Source organism: Tiliqua scincoides, chromosome 3 (assembly GCF_035046505.1).
Source record: "Tiliqua scincoides isolate rTilSci1 chromosome 3, rTilSci1.hap2, whole genome shotgun sequence".
Taxonomy (NCBI): Eukaryota; Metazoa; Chordata; class Lepidosauria; order Squamata; family Scincidae; genus Tiliqua; species Tiliqua scincoides.
This window is the reverse complement of record NC_089823.1, coordinates 147,631,642-147,648,405: the sequence shown is the minus strand read 5'-3', so window position 1 is coordinate 147,648,405 and position 16,764 is coordinate 147,631,642. Positions and strand designations below refer to the sequence as shown.

General features: G+C 43.8%; 1 protein-coding gene across 3 annotated transcripts in view; it reads left to right on the top strand.

Annotated features, from left to right (window-relative positions):
- RHOBTB1 (Rho related BTB domain containing 1) overlaps positions 1-16,764 on the top strand; it is an 86,364-nt gene that overhangs the window by 43,604 nt on the left and 25,996 nt on the right. For all 3 annotated transcript variants that reach the window (XM_066620410.1, XM_066620411.1, XM_066620412.1), the window contains 2 exons: positions 1,735-1,936; positions 4,146-4,249. In XM_066620410.1, coding sequence (XP_066476507.1) covers positions 1,745-1,936; positions 4,146-4,249 — 296 coding nt within the window. In that variant the 5' untranslated portion in view covers positions 1,735-1,744. The remainder of the gene's footprint in view (positions 1-1,734; positions 1,937-4,145; positions 4,250-16,764) is intronic.

The following is a 16,764-nucleotide window of genomic DNA, read 5'->3' as shown; positions in this document are numbered from 1 at the left end:
AATGAATCACCATTTTGCTTATGGGAAGCTTAAGAACACATTTTGCAATGGACTCTTTTTTTAGTACTGCAGTAAGGATTGGGCTGCCCCTTTTCCTTTTCTTCTGCAATGCTTGGGCAGCAATTTTCAAGTTTTTTAATCTTATGGCGCACTGACAAGGCACTAAAATCGTGAAGGTACCCCATTGGTTTTTTGACAACTGACAAGGCACGCCATGCTACTGGTAGGAGGCTCACATCCCCCAATGGCCCTACTAATAAATGACACTCCCCAAGCCGCCACACCACACCTGTGGACCATTTGCAGCACACCAATGTGCTGCAGCACAGTGGTTGAAAATAGCTATGATGTGTAAAGCAACCCTTCCATGAATGGTAGATGCCTTTTGCACCCAGAAGAGAACCTACAGGTCCAGCACCTATGTATTTTTCTCCCTTCTCTTGTAAGGTTTTTATGTAGCTTCAGCACCATCTTTGTCCTCCAACACTTTTTTTAATAAATGCAAAACATACGCTGGTTCTTCCTCTCGCAAGTTGCTCAAAAACAGCTCCGATATTTTATCAACACCACTTGGTAGTGAGTAAAAGTATTTACAGTTTTGTGCTGGACAGTTTAGTTTTAATTTGGGCAAGAATCTGGTCTGAAGACATTCAGCAGTGTTCTTGAACTTTGGTCCTGCATTGTCAGGAGTGTTGTTAGGGTTGGTTATCTTTCCAAATTAAAAAGACAGACAGAATAGGGCAGAGATATGTAGAATTCATTATGCATAGCATAATAGAGCAATAAAGTTGACATGAGACAGAAATATGGGCTCTTCTTGTTCAGCTTGTAAAACTGAATGTTCCTATTTTAGTTGTTAACTGATATATTTTCAGCCTGGTTTTATATCTTAAAAAAGCACAGGTAGATTTTTCAAGAGCAGGTTTACAATCTGCTTCCATTTTTTGATGGGGCAAGGTTCTGTAAGGCCAACATACTTTATACAGCAGTTGTATTTTCTGAAGTTAACCTTGGAATTTCTGACAACAAATGCATAAAGCATACATTCTTAGACAGCTGGGTGCACACATAGGTTCCCAGTGCAATTGCAGTGCATGTTTAAGAGTGTCTACTTAAACTTAGAAATGGTACTCCAGTTAGAAGGAGACAAGTTTATTCGATATCAGGGTCAATTTTTAAAGGCGTTCAGGAAACCACTGCTAGGCTAATTTCTGTTTTGTAGATCTGCTTGTGCCTCTAGAATTTAAAGAATTCTTTTGCCTCTTTCTTATCATTTGTGAGTGTTTTGTGCTATATTTGTATAAGACCAAATCACGGTTATTTAAAGGCATGTGGAAAAACAGGTTGCCCTTTGTGATTGGTGTGGGGAATACTGGTGTGACGCTGGTGGAAATACGATTGCCGCCTAAAGTGTGAGGCAGCTCTAAGACAAAAATGATTGCTGACCAGTGCTGTAACAGCAGCACTGGCTCCACCATGCTTTATCTCCTTTAAGCAAGTTTGTGTTTATAGAAAACTAAGCAGAAAATAACATGCTAGTGGGAAGGGAAGCACGCAAGGTCGGAACAGCTGCCTGGGTTTTACAGAGTGTGTGGGGTATATAAAGCCTCAGCAGCAGCAGTACAGTTTAGCCTGAGCTTGGTCCCTGCTTTTGAGCAAGTCAAATAAGCAGAGCCCCCCGACTTCAGTAGTTGGATTCCTTGTGATCTTACTTGTGCGATTGTCTCTTTCCAGTCTCTGGTAGATGGATGCTGACATGGACTACGAAAGACCTAACGTTGAAACCATCAAGTGTGTGGTGGTTGGCGACAATGCAGTAGGGAAGACTCGCTTAATCTGTGCAAGAGCATGTAATACTACCCTGACCCAATATCAGCTCCTGGCAACTCACGTACCTACTGTGTGGGCAATCGATCAATATCGGGTCTGCCAAGAGGTATGTATTGTCATCTAAAACAAGTTGCAAAAGTTTGCCTTGAGAGTGATAAGTTCTTAATGACTCTGGGCCCAATCCTATCCAATTTTCCAGTGCCGGTGCTGCTGTGCCAATGGGGTTTGCACTGCTCCCTGTGTTGGGGAGGCAGTCACAGAGGCTTCTTCAAGTTATGGGAACATTTGTTCCCTTACCTTGGGGCTGCATTGCGGCTGCACGGGTGATGGGAAGTTGAATAGGATTAGGCCCTCTGTTGTTACTTTGAAATGCCAATTTAAAATGGGTTGATGGGGTTGTATGTTGTAGATCATGGTCTCCAGGAACGAAGAGTATTCTAAAATGGGCCAGTGAATTCACCTCTTATCAATGTTATAATTTTTTTTTAAATCAATAGACATGCATTCAAAGCAACAGCTTTCTATGTCTTTGCAGCGTCTGCCACTTCTTTGGATATACAGAAATACCTTTGGATATACAGAAATACCTTGTATACCTTGGATATACAGAAATACCTTTGGATATACAGAAATACTAGTAACCAGAAATACTAGTCTGGTTAGTGACTAGAGCATGGATGAAAGCCAAAAATGGATGTCATAGCCTAGCCTTATTTAGCTTGCAAATTTATCTTGGCTGGCGGAAAACATAAATAGCTATATAACACATGCAAATGCGAGCAAAACCTAAATAAACAGAAATAAAAGAAAAAATAAATTTAAGAATGTCGACCATTGTCATGGAAGATGGGATGAAATTGGACAAAAGAGGAAAGCACGTGGACAAAATTTGAAATGTGGCTGTAATTGAAAATGGCTGAAAGAACAAAGCAATAAGTCAAGCAGATGCAAGTCATAGTCAATGGCCATTCTCACATTGCATTCAGTATACGGAACCTTCTGATTTCTAAGTGTTTTTCACTTAATGCATTTTTGAATGCATTGATTCCCCTTTCTCCATCTAAGGGTGTTCTCTTCTCAAGTTGTAAAAGGAAATTTCTGCAGGTACGGCTGATCACATGCGCAGATAAGAAAAACTACTTATCAGAATTTCCACGATTGTTTTATTTATTTGAGACAGTGGTTCTCATGCATTTAGCACTGGGACCCACTTTTTAGAATGACAATCTGTCAGGACCCACTGGAAGTGATGTCATGGCCTGAAGTGACATCATCAAGCAGGAAATTTTTTAACAATCCTAGGCTGCAGTCCTACTGTATGTACTGCCTTTTAGATTAAGAACCAGATACTTGCTGGAATAAAATGGTGGGCTTCTAACTGGAAGTGCCTCTCCCATTTTCCCCTTTTTTATGGAAAACCACCTCATAGGAGCTCAGTCCTGATCAGGACCATGAGTCATGGGGTGAGAGGGGTTAAATATTTCCTCTGTAGACATTTTCCAACCAAAAATCATCCCGTAAAATTGCTGATTGCCCTTGAAGTCGCTATTTGCAGTAGATAGCAGCAAAGGGTAAATAGCAGAGAGGATTTCCAACAGGAAAATAGTACATGAAGAAAAACACTGCTTCCAAACACATCATGTTCCAGAGCAGGTTCGACTCCTGCCTTTGTAGGGTGGTGGGGAAGAGCCATTTTTAGTCAGAATTGCATAGCTTTAAAATTCATTTCAACAAACATCTAGTTTGACCCTAACTGTAGTCAATTAACAAACTAGGATTGAACCAGTTTGATCATTGTTTAGACTAGCCATAATAAATCACATTTTTCCGAGTTCACAAGTAATGAAAGCTGCAATTTATTCAAACTAAACTGAAAGCTTTCAATCTTTTTCCCTTGTGTGTGAAAGAGGAGAAGAGGGGAGTGCATGAACTGAACTTCAAACTTGCTGTGGCTCATTCACAATAATGTAATGTAAACCATGTTTAATTAGCAGGCTGAACTGGACCCTTTGGACACTACTGCACCCAGTGGCGGTGCGGGATTTAGGATTGGGCTGCCCAAAACATGACTCAATGCAGTCAGAGCTGAGAACCCAAACAGTGATTTGAACATCCAAGTGTACAGGAGACAAACCACAGTTAGAGCTGCTTGCCTGTTTTTATCTTCCATTCTCTCATCCCTTAGCTCTGTAAGTTCAGTCCAGTCTCTATGGTTTGTCAATTCAGTGTCAGTAAAATGCACCACACCTGCAGATTGTTCTTCAGTAAATAGTATCAGCAAAGCCTTTACTGGTGGAAATGTACTCTTTTTTCAGGTTCTCGAACGTTCTCGTGATGTTGTTGATGAAGTGAGCGTTTCTCTCAGGCTTTGGGACACATTTGGAGATCACCACAAAGACAGGCGCTTTGCTTATGGAAGGTTAGTGGAAGTTAGCCCAACTTTTCAATTACAGGCGGTGCAAAACATATTGGAAAAAGGATCATGACTATGGTGAGTGAAATGCAAGGCATTATCGAGATAATCCATATTTTTTCCCTTTTAAAAGATGAACATCTAGAATATATACTTACTTGAAGGGCATGTATCTTTGTTACATATAGTTGATCAGTGGATGGTTTGGAGCAAAATTTGAAATGTTTTTTATTTCAAAGTGTACCTTTAAAAAAAGGACATTGTTTCTTGCTTGTGTAATCATGATGAGTAATAATTTCTGAGGTAGGCACCAAGTGTGCTTTAAAGAATGTAAGCACCTGTGACTCTGCAAAGGAGAAAATCTTTAAAGTACATTTGCCACAAATACACATGATGTGAAATTTTGCGAACTCAAATCTCAGTTACATGGATTGTGCCTTGTACTACAGTGTAGAAACCCCTGGTTTCTCCCAGGTGGTTCATAACTGCCTACTGCTATTATTAACTGATATTCATGTTGTCACAAATGAGGAACGTACTTCATGTCTGTAACCCTAGATTTACTGACCTCAGCAGAGTCCTTGTGGGATCAGGGTGATAACTGCTTAAAGTACATGTAGGATTGCAACTTGATTGACATCCTTTGAAATCAATGATAGTCTTTTCCCCTATTTTCTTACTTACCATAAATGAAACCAGAAGGTATGGATTGCATTAACTGGAGAGCCAATATCTTTAGATCAACATTGCAGAACATTGGCTGGGATACAAAGAGCTACTTTAGGTATGTCCTGGAGGCAGCTCTCAGTTTTGCCTGTGGTCTTGTGATTCAAACAAAATACTGTACCTGCTATTTTTAGCATAAAGTAGCTTTTAAGCATGTATGGATGTATATTATGCACATATTCATTTATACACTATATGTGCATCCTTAAAAAACCAACCCAAAGACATTTTGTAAACTCTGAAAAACAGGATTTTGGGGGTTGGGAGGGTATGTTGGCTATGTCAAAGAGACTGATCAGTCAGCGCCCACCACAGCCAGCTGTTCCCCAGCATGCTTACAGAACTTGTATTTTCAGAGCTCACTTCAGGACAGAAAAATGTACATGTGCTTTCGGTGGAGGAAAGGTATTTGAAACCAGCTTTGCTGTATTTAAAATGTAAAGCTGTCTTCATCCTCAGTTTTGTTCTATGATTATTGCTGGAGAAGGAGGGAGAAAGAACCAACAAGGAGGACCACCTCACATGTTATGCCTCCCATATGAAGACTGCAAAAAATGGCTTCTGAGATATGGTACTCTATATAGGGTTCATAATGTTTATAATTCTTTGATTTTGATGCATTGGTCTGATTGCATGGGAAGCTTCCATGCAAAAAGATTCCATGAAACATGGAAACCTATCATATAATCAGATTGATGCACGTAGTAGGAAATTTACAAGCATCATTGGCCCTGCATGGGGGCTCTAAGATTTGAAGTGCCTGCAAGAGAGAATCACTGAGAGGTGGACTCTTGGAGAATCAAAAATGGTGGAGTCTATAGCAAAGATTGTTGAAGAGGGAGGGGTTGCTCATTGCAGCATAAGCAGGTACTAGGAGGGAGGCATCCAACAGTGTAGAAAAGATTGTTTGTGCTGGTTCTAGGCTTACTCTTGCTGCTACATAGCATCCTCGTGATAGAGGGGGCCTTGTGAGAAGTACTAGCATTTGCAATCTGTTTCTTGTTGGTAAGCTTTTGAAAGAGAAGTCCTGTACTAAAAGTATGCAATTATGTATTTTAAGTATCAGGGCCATGTGTCAATCGACTTAGATCCTGGTCCAAAGGGCTATGAAAAGCCAACCTGAAAAGCCGTGATGAAAGAAAATGGTGGCTGCCACAATAGCCACCATGAAGCACTCCAAGCTGCTGGAACTACTGCCAAAATAAGCCTCTTCCATACCTTTTAGAGGTTTGCCTCAGTGGCAGCAGCAGCCTAGAGTGCTTTTTGGGAGCCATGCTAGTGGTTGCCTTCTTCCTCTCCCTATAGTGCTATGCATCCAGTGACACTGGCAGTGGCATTGTGCTATAAATAAAAACAATGGAAGCCGCCAGCACAACTATCTCTCCAGCTGCCATGCAGTGCAAAGGCACTTGGCCTAGGCCCCCATGAACAGAATTCAGGCCATGTCTGGAGTTTTCCAAGGCTTGTTGGATCGTAAAGCTTCCCGAAGAGTGCTAATTGATGTGAAGTGTGCTGTTCATCGTGAAGAAAAACTTTTGAACTGGTCTGGGCAAGCACTGTGAGATCGTTTCTTCAGTATTTTTGTATACCATGTGGGCTGTGTGATATATTGCAGACATTCAACCTTGAGTTGGCATCCTTCAGTCTCGGAAGACTATGGTGTCACGCTCTGAATGGTGGTTCTGGAACAGAGTGTCCTCTCCAGTGCGCGAAGCCTGGGTAAATTAGGTATGGAGGATAGGCTGTTTCCCATGCAGCAAATCCCCCCTCTCCACGTCGCTGAAATGGTCCAATGGAAAGGCAGAGGCCAATACGGTTCGTTCCAGCGGCGTCGCAGGAGTTGCCAGAACGTGACTGTGTTCAGCCATGAACTGCCTCAGGGACTCCAGCTCCGGATTTTGCCTCGAGGTTGACTCCTGAAGCCTTTTCCATAACTGGATGTAGCCACAAGGCAGTGGAGGTTTGGGATCAGAGTTTTCCTTCTCTCAGATGAGCTGCCTTCCCAGGCTGACGAGTCCCATCTACCCGGTGGCTGTTCAGTCGCCTCTTACGACAAGTACAGCCAAACTGAGGGCCTATTCTTATCCCCAGCCCCCAGGGGAATGTGCAGACATTCAACCACAACTATGCATTGCCTGAACCTAGCTGGGTCATCGTTTGTGGACAATCCAGTATCCAGCACTGGTTGGGAGTCAGCTGGAGGTCTCCTTAGGATAAGGAGATATTTTTCCCCTTGTCCCAAGTAACGCCCCAGCCAGCCGTGTGGGGCTACTCTGATCTCCCACCAGCTATTTAGCTGCAGAAGTCCAGGCGGCGCCATGTAGAGCTAGGAAACAAACCAGGCCTGGGAAGAGACTTAGGATATGGCAGAGGAGTCCAGATTCACCCTCCCCCACCGAGAAACACGCCTTCTCTATTGCCCTCCCTGTACCACTCGGTGCCTTACCTGCTTGCGCCAGCAGCCGAGGTCTCTGAATGAGGCACTGGTGGGGTGGACCAGGCTGCTTACTTGCTACGTGCCTTAAGTCACATTTGCAACACCTTCAGCCAGCACAATAGCCACTGTGCCGGCCAAAGGTGCAGTTAGGATTGCAGTGCCTGTCGGTGATTTTGTACCTCTTGGTAGAGGAGCAAACCACCACATGTGTCTCGACCATACGTATAATTTAGCAGGTGATTCATTTTCTCCTCACAGACAAAATCAGTGCAATTCTCCACTCTCAGAAATAAAGGGGGGGGGGCAGAGGAGATTGAGATCTGCTAGGTAAGAAAGTGGCCCAGCCCTGTGTTTTCAGCTTAAATAGCAGTTTTGCACTGTCTGCTGGCTTGTTTCCAAAACCAGCACAATTCAAGGTGCTGGTTGATTTTTAAAGCCCTTTATGGTTTAGGAATAGAATACCCAAGTAACCTCTTTCTCCTGTATGAAACAGCACATCCTCTGAGATCATGGGGAGGAGGGGGCTCCAACGTGCACCAGCATTGGCTGAAGCTAGGCTGGTGATAATGAGGAGGAGGGCCTTCTCTATGGTGGTGTCACACTCTGGAACTCCCTCCCACTAGAGCTAAGCATTTCCCCCTCCCTCTTTATTTTCCAGCAAAGGCTGAAAACCTCTCTGTTTCATTTAGCTTTTCCCCCTTTTTTGTTGCTGCTGAATTTAGTCCTTGTTTTTATTCTTTTATGTTATGCGCTCCTGTTGTTCTTATTGTATTGTTTAAGTTTATTGGTTGTCTTGTGCTTTATTCTGAAAATATTACGCTCCTTGGGCCAAAATCCTATACTCACCTGGGAATAAATCTGAGGAATTTGCTTCTGAGTAGACATGCAAGAATTGTGCTCTTGGGCATCTTTAATATTAAGGGTAATATAAATCTTTATATATAAATGAATAACATTAGAAGCTGCAGAGGGCAATAAGGATCATCTCTTCCATTGCCCTGTGCTTACCTACCATTTTTCCTAGCTCCCAATTTGGGAGGAAGGTTAGAGGTTGTTTGGCTGCTTCGTTTGTGAGATGTTCCTCTATGTGTGAGGTCATCTATCGGAACTCCAGGGGTGTGGTCTTACGAGCATAGGCCTCAAAGATCACATCTTAAAAATGGCAAGAGTGCTTCAGAGCCTATCAGTCATAAGACGGGGTTGAAAGTGCTATCCCTTCCTGTAAATGCACCTGTCTCAGAGTTCTGACAGAGGTGGGAATAGCCCTTTGTTGACACCTGCTAACAAGGATCTCCCACCAACTAGTCAGTCAAGGCAACCACCCATTTCTGGGACTGCAAAGCAGAATTTAAAGAAAGACCACTGTTGCTCCAGCTTTCGTATGTAAAATTCCCAAGAAAGTGCATTTGTGTATTTGTACAGATGCAAAAGTCTATTGCTTCTTAGCGTAATCTTTGTCTTATGGAATGTCTAAGTTTGGAAAAGGCTGTCTCTATCTCATAATACTTGATCTATTGCTACAAGAGGATTTGTTCTTCTAAAGACTATGAACAAGAAATATATTTGACCAGAGGTCAATTAATTTACTTCAGGTAAGAAGCGCATTAACAAGTGTTAGACATGTGCAGTTCCTAGGTAAATCAATTCAATTTCATCCTTTTATTTACTTTTCCAGATATGGATATATGGTCTCTAAATCATTTGAGGCAAGATCATTTATTAAACAAGATAAATATGAACTGCTGCCTGTTCAAACTGAGCAGCTGGCTGTAGCCACTCACAGGAATGTGTGGAGGGATCCATCACAGTGCAGTAACAAGAGCTCCACTCAGAAACCTGGGATACAAGAAATTCTTCTTCTTTTACATGCAGGGTCATCTCAGCTGTTCTGTTGTCCAGTATGCCAGTAACCATTTTCTTTGAAACATCCAATACCCATTGGATCCGTTTCATGTTGCTGAATGCATGCATTCTGTTTTCAGCCCATGTAACTAGGAGGGTTTCAAGCAGGAAGCAACAAAAGCATAAATTAGCAAATCAAAAAATGAAGAAGCATTAAGGATACTGATAATCCATCTCCTCCTACTAGTTCCACCAAAAATCAGCCCAGTTTTTTAAAAGATCTGCATACTTTCTTGTTCAGACTCAACTTTTGAGACCAGGCAATTCCTCCCATTGTGGCTTATCTAGCTACACAGAGTGTGAGGTCCTAAAGACTATATTGTCAAGACAGTCCCCTTAGGGTGGAACTGTGCATTATGAGGAAAATATGGGGTTTTCAATTCTTTGGATTTGCCATTAAAAAAGCACACTCATAGGTGTGAGTGAGTGAGAGGGAGGGAAAGATAGGCTTGCGTGGGAGAGCTAAGAAGGAGAGAGAATATATTAGACCAGGGCTGCCCAAACCCCAGCCCGCGGGCACTTGCGGCCTGCTGGGCATCCCCATCCAGCCCCCAGCGGGTCCCTCATCCTCAATGGGCACCCTGCCCTCACCACAGCTCGCACTGGCCTGACACGCGAGCTCCGGGTCTGGCTTTCCCTCGCTGCTGCTGAACTTCACACCTGCAAAGCTCAGCGGCAGCAAAGGAAAGACAAGCCCGGCGTGCACGCAGGGCCTTTTATAATAGGAAAGTAATGCAAGACTTGCAAGTCTAACATTACTTCCCACTATAAAAGACCCTGAGCGCACGCTGGGCCTGCCTTTCCGTACCTGGCTGGTTGAAGGTGGGTGGGCGGGCTGGCTGGCTGGCTGCAGCACAAGCTGCGGGAGGGAGGGAGAGAGAGTGGGCCAGCGGGTGGCCGACTGGGCAGTGAGTCGAGTGAGCGGGCGGCCTGCTGAGTGAGAGGGTGGCCAGCTGCAAGCACAAGGCTGCAGCACAAGTCGCCAGAGGGAGGGAAGGCGGGCGGGCGAGTGAGTGGGCTGCCGGCTGGCTGGCTGGCCGGCTGAGTGAGCGGGCAGCTGGCTGGCCAGGCTGCAGTTCAAGCTGCCGGAGGGAGCGACAGCGAGTGAGCGATCGAGCAGGTGGCCTGCCGGCTGGCCAGCCAACCAAGTGAGCAAGTGGGTGGCTGAGTGAGCGGGCAGCTGGCTGGTCAGGCTGCAGCACAAGCTGCAGCACAAGCCATGCGAGGGAGGGAGGATGGGCAGGCAGGCAGCCAGAGCGGATGCGCAGGCAGGCAGCCGGGTGGATGGGTGTCCGGGTGGCCAGGCTGCAGCACAAGCCGCGCGACAGACGGAAGAAGGGAGGGAGGGCGAGGGGGCAGGCGAGCGTGTGTGAGAGTCCCTAAGATCTGACTGGAAGATCACCACCTTCCTATGGGTGAGAATCCTTAAGAAACTGGCTGGAAGATCACCTCCTTCCTATGTGTGAAAGTGCTTTAAGAACTGGTTTGAATTCATTCATTCATACAAGTTCCCGTCTCTAATATAGTCATTTATGTAAATTATGCAGATTTGTTCAAATTTGAAATGCAAATGAATTCTTTTTTTTTTCCAGCCCCCAACACAGTGCCAGACAGATGATGTGCCCCCCTGCCAAAATGTTTGAGCACCCCTGTATTAGACCGAAAGGTTGTTTTCCAACCCACTGGTTCTCCCCAAGAAGAGACATTGGTCAATTTATTGCTTCCTCATTTCTCATTCCTGAAGTTTCAAGTAGGTTCTGAAACGGCAAGAAAGCGCATTTCAAATACATGGCAGATAAGATGAAACTTCTATGAAGGAAATTGCATCAATACCATGCCACCTATTTATTTATAAAAATGTTCATATCATCCTTCTGCAGCACTATTATAAATGGCACACAGTTTAAAACTGCACAATGAAGCAATGATAAAATTGTTACCGCAAAATAATACTTTCCAAAATCTTTTTAAAATAGAAACATTCTTTTGTTGCAAACCTATGATTGCTTCCCACCTCTTCTGTGTGTAAAAGAACATATAGAATTCACATGAATTGTATGCAGGATTTATGAAGATTCCTACAAGAAAATGATTTTGATGTTGAAAATGTGTGGTGTAAATTTTTGAGTAGGTGGATTGACTCCGAAGATATGCATTTGGGCATGTGACATAAACATTATGAAAGAGAGATGAAGGAGGGGAATAGGATTTTTCAGCCATTGGACTATTCCATAAAGCGGTGGTATTCAAACTGGGGCGTCACAACACCCCAGTCTGAGGGCCCTGGCCTCTACCCCCTTAAGGGGCGGGGGCAGGAGGGAAGGCAGTGATACGATCCCCAGGATTGCGTCACTCAGGGGGCTGCAGGGACTGGGATGCACTCACCAGTCCCTGCAGCTGCCTGTTGGGGGTGCAGGGAGTCCTGCACAAGCATCTGTCGGGCTCCCCAGGCTTCCAAAAGTGAAAGTGGAGCGATCGCGCTCCGCTTCCGGTTTTGCAGAGGTGGAGTGTGATCACTCCACTTTCACTTTTGGAAGGCTGGGCAGCCCTACAGATGCTCGCATAGGGCTCCCCGCACCCCCGACAGGCTGCTGCAGGGACTAGTGAGTGCATCCCAGTCCCTGCAGCCCCCTGAGCGACGCGATCCTGGGGATTATGTCGCTGCCTTCCCCCCGCCCCCGCTGCCTCCCTCCCCTCCCCTGCAAGGTCTTACTGCGATTTTCAAACTCCTGGAGAGTTTGAAAACTGCAGCCCTAAAGGATCATCAGGTATTTCACTGTATACCTGGAAATACAATTTCATTGGTCAGGCTTCACCTGAGAGAATGCTAAATGTAAGTAGTAGGCTGAATGAAGTGTTTCGCTGGTCAGTTTTTCAGAGACATTGTTGTTTGTTAATTCTTTACTCTTTTTGTACTGTTTTTAATAACACCTGGGCAACACAGAAGGAGCTTGTTAAGCCTTCATAGAAATACCTGCAGCTTTGTGGTTGCTGCTAACCACTGGCATTGGTGTCAGCAGGAAGTAAAAGAGCTTTAGAAAGAAAAGAGAATAAATGTCACCTTGTAAATCACCACTGGATAATTAGGTAATTAGTTTGTTGTTTAGAATGGTTTGTTCCTTATCCTCAAGAGTTACAGCATATTCTTCTCTCAGAGCAAAACCTGTGAGGTCCAAAGGTTGAGGGACCAAAGCCCCCAGTGAGCCTCGTTGTTGAAAGGGGATTTGGAGGTGGGTCCAGTCCAAGCAGGCACCCCAAAGCATTGTGAGACCTTCTTACTTTCAGTGTGTTTGAACTTCAAGGCACCATCTTAAAAGATGTTTTTCAAAGTCTTGACTCTAGTATGAAAAATGAGGAAACCACAATTGACCAATATCTATAGCAAGGTGTGGGTTTTAATGTGTAAATTACAGCCCAATCCTAACTGGGCTGCCTGCACCGTGATACAGCAGTGCTGGACAGCCACTGCTGTATCTTGTGTGGGCAGAGAGGCATTTTGAGGTCTCATCAATGGAAGGGAACATTTGTTCCCTTACCCTGTGTCCAGCCCCAGCAACCTCTGTGGGGGCACTCAGAGTTATGCCAGCTAAATCACTGGCCTTTCAGGCCCAGGATGAGGGTTAGGAAGCAGCAGAGGCCTCCACCATCCTCGCCCCCTCCTGGACCTTAACTACTTGCCCCCAAACAACCCTCCCCACCCCTGTTCCACCTTTCCCCACCACCCGGCATTGGACCTACCCCAATCAATGCACGCTGCTGTGATGCAGGCCTCACCATCAGCGGCACTGGCCTCTATGTTGTCACAATGTGCTTTATGGCATATTTCTGACAGCATATGTGCCCGTCCTGCTGGCAGGAGCCTGCTTAGGATTGGACTGCTAGTTATACTCATTGTAGAGTGAAAATGGACAGACATTTTAAGTGTGGTGGAAGGAATTTGAACTTGGAACCCACCTTTTCTCCCTGAAAACAAATGCCCCATCTGAAACCCCTCAGCGCCACCACCAAGCAATGTAGACAGTCCTGAGCTAGATAAACTAATGGTCTGGATCATTGTAAGGCAGTGGTTTCCAGGCTGTGAGCCATGACTCCTCGGAGAACCGTGGAATCCTTGTGAAAAACCCACCACCTATGCAATATATAGGATTGTACCTCTAATGGGGAGCCATGGCCAATGGCCCAGCCAGTCGAAATTGTTTGGGAACCACTGGAGTAAGGTGATTTTCTGTGTTTCACATTCTGTCTTGTGGGAGAAAGTATTCTGTCTGTGCTGTATATTCTACAGCCTTTGCACCTGTGACAGAATATAGGTAATAAAGGGGGCGGCATCCAAATAAACAGTAAAGAGGGAGGCAGCAACCTCCAAATAGGTACAGAAGAAGAAAATGTTGTTATAAAATGTTGCTACTGGCTCAGTACATTTTGGCATCATGCCTTCTTCTGGGATGCTAGCAAAACAGACTGATACACATTTGGAGATCACTTCCTTTTTTCTTTGCTGTGTCAGTATAGATCCAGTGAGGTACAGTACCTATAGTTTTCAACTTAAATGAAGGAGTACCAGGTTCACATGTACACTTGGCATGGAAGCTCTCAGGGTAACCCTGGACCTCTCACTCTCTGCTGAACATCTCATAGGATTGTTGTGAGAATAAAATAGAATAGTATATTCCCTTAAGCTCCTGGGAGGAAAAAATGAGGGTAAAAATGTATGAAATAAATTAAGCAAATGTGTACACTAGGTGCACTTCAGAAGTACAAATACCTATCAAAATTACAGTTTCTACGTGTAGGTTGTTAGCAAAAGAAAGTTGTTTACATTTTTATGAAATTCAGTTCCTTGTTGCATTTTTCAAATTATTGTTGCTGGCAGTTCTGAAACTGGTTGGATTATTTTTCCCAGGTCTACATGGCATCTGTAACATCGTCATTGCTCTTCATATCTTCCCTGCAACTTTTGATTCCTTAGCTGGAATTTCCAATAAGACAGTTTTCGAACATGCAATGTTGTCTATACTGTAAAGGTTCTTTTTAATCTCTAAAAAGCAAAGAAGGATTATAGCAAAACCTTCTATCCTTCAAAATTAAAAATATGTATTAGGCTGCATTCTGTATCTCGGAGTCACTGTAGGACCTCATCTATATTTTCAGTGATCACTTGCTGAAAAACAGAATTTTCTACTTGAGAGACAACCACAACATTTGGCTCACAAGGCAAGGATGGAAGCACATCACACACAAAGAATGATTCAGTGTGTTGGAGGAAATTAAAAATAGTTTCTTCTTTGGGGGGAAGCAGAGTAGCTTAAGCAGCGGACCCCCCCCCCCCTTTGGGTATCATCCCAGGGAACCTCCCTCACCCGGCTGACTACTAATCAATAAAAAAGACAAAGAGGCAATGGCTTGTTAAAGTTGCAAAAAATAGGTTATTTACTTACAGTTCCATTGAGTGTATATTTACAGCATCTGATTAGGATCAGAGGTTCAGCTAACACTTAGAGATAGCAAGGCCCTGGAGCTGCCTTGCGCTGCATGCCTTGTGCTGAAGATGGCCTGGGCATCAGAGCCCTGGTGTACCCATCTTAACAGGTCTGTGGTCAGAGGACAAGAGGAAGTGCTCAGAGGAGAAGGGAAGGATAAAGGGTTGGGGCCACACCCTACAAGGATCACAGAGAGAACAGGTAGAAAGGTCAGAGTTACTGGGCCATAGCTTGACCCCTTCTGGACAGCATCCTGCCCCCTCTGGGCAGCAGATGGAATTGCACCAACTCCAGCAGGAAGCACATCACACACAAAGAATGAATCAGTGTAGGAATTAATGGAAACAACTTGTAGGAATGAATGTGAACAACTGTCATTCAAAATTGAGGGGAAAGTCTTAAGTCTTCTTTCAATGATTGGTTTGAATTTTAAAGTGTCACCCATACTGGAAGTCTTAGTTCCCATCCATCTCTTTTTAAGTGCGCTCATTCTTTCATTTCCATTGGCTTTTGCGCTTTCAGAATGTAGATTGGAAGAGCCTTGAGGCAGAGACTGCTTTCTTCCCACCCTCCTTTCTTTTTTCTTTTTTTAATAAAAATTGTATGTGCATTGATGGAAATGTATTAATAATCCTGATCAGTAGTAGTAATAATTTTGAAGTACACTGAGCATTGCTGTACCAAATGTTTTCATTCATTCTTGGCAAATGCCTCAAAACTGTCAGAGATGCTTTTGTTAGACTAATTGATTATTCTGTCAAAATAATTTCCATTTGCCACAAGCATTGACAACGCTTTCTGGTTGATGCCAAGATCATTTTTTTTCCGTGTGTGAATGACTGGGCTGAATTTAACTACAAATTACTGAAACCAGAAATAAAACTCATTTCAAGAACATGGAAGCGCATATTTCCATTTGCTTTAAAACACACACACACGCAAGCACACAAATGCGTGTGTGCACACACAGAAGGTCTTGAGAAATTGAGCTTTGGGTTTTTCTGCCCTTCTGCTGGGCACAAAGAGCTGCTGTGCAAAAGGGAGGGGGAGTTTCTTTCAGTGTTTTTCCTTTCCCATTAGCTCCTTTGTGTTTTCTAATGAGCAAGTTAGGATTCCTTGACATGTGATTTTTTTTATTTTCTACATGGAGATAATCCTAGGAAAAAAGGGTGCATTGTTCTTGTAGCAGGTATACATGGGCATCTGATATGAACCACACCTCGCCAGTTGGTGTCATCTTGGCATACACTGCAGTTGAAAAACAAGAATGCTCTCTTCCTAACTCAGAGCTCACTTTCACATAGGGAAAAAAATATATGATGTGAAAGCCATTCTCCCCTTGTAAGTAAAGAAAACAAAAGCAATATACGTTAATGTGGACTTTATCCTACCAAAAGCAAGGGAGCTCCAGTTTTTTGTATGACTCTTACAGAGTTTCACAAATTCTTAAAAAAAGACAAATACTTTGCATGCTTCTCACTACCAAAATCTGAATATATATTTCAGTGTTTTGACAGTTTCTCACATAACACCTGTACTTAAGACGCGTCACTGCTCTTGGTAAAGTATAGATTTGAGGTTTTTTCTTTCTCCTGCTCCTACCCAGGCCAATGCATGGTCTTACCCTGCCTTTGTTAGACATCTTTTTAGTCCTTCTTATACCAGGCCACTCCTTGTGCTGCAGTCTGTGTGGCCTCCCATCTGTTGAGTGTGCACACATTGTCATTCATCCACAGATCATTTGGATGTGCTCACCAGGCACTTGCAACCTTCTTCATTGTCAAATGGTGGCTGCTGCTGCGTTTTACTGAACCTTGAATATTGTGAAGACATGTCTGTTTGCTTTGCTTATTATAAGCTATTTGTGCAAGTCTTTTTGTTTGTTCTTTCCCCCTCGCATTGAACTGCATGCATGAATGCTGTTTGCATTTAATAAGTGAGTGGCTGAATTATCACGTTGGGTGTAAAAGCAAGTT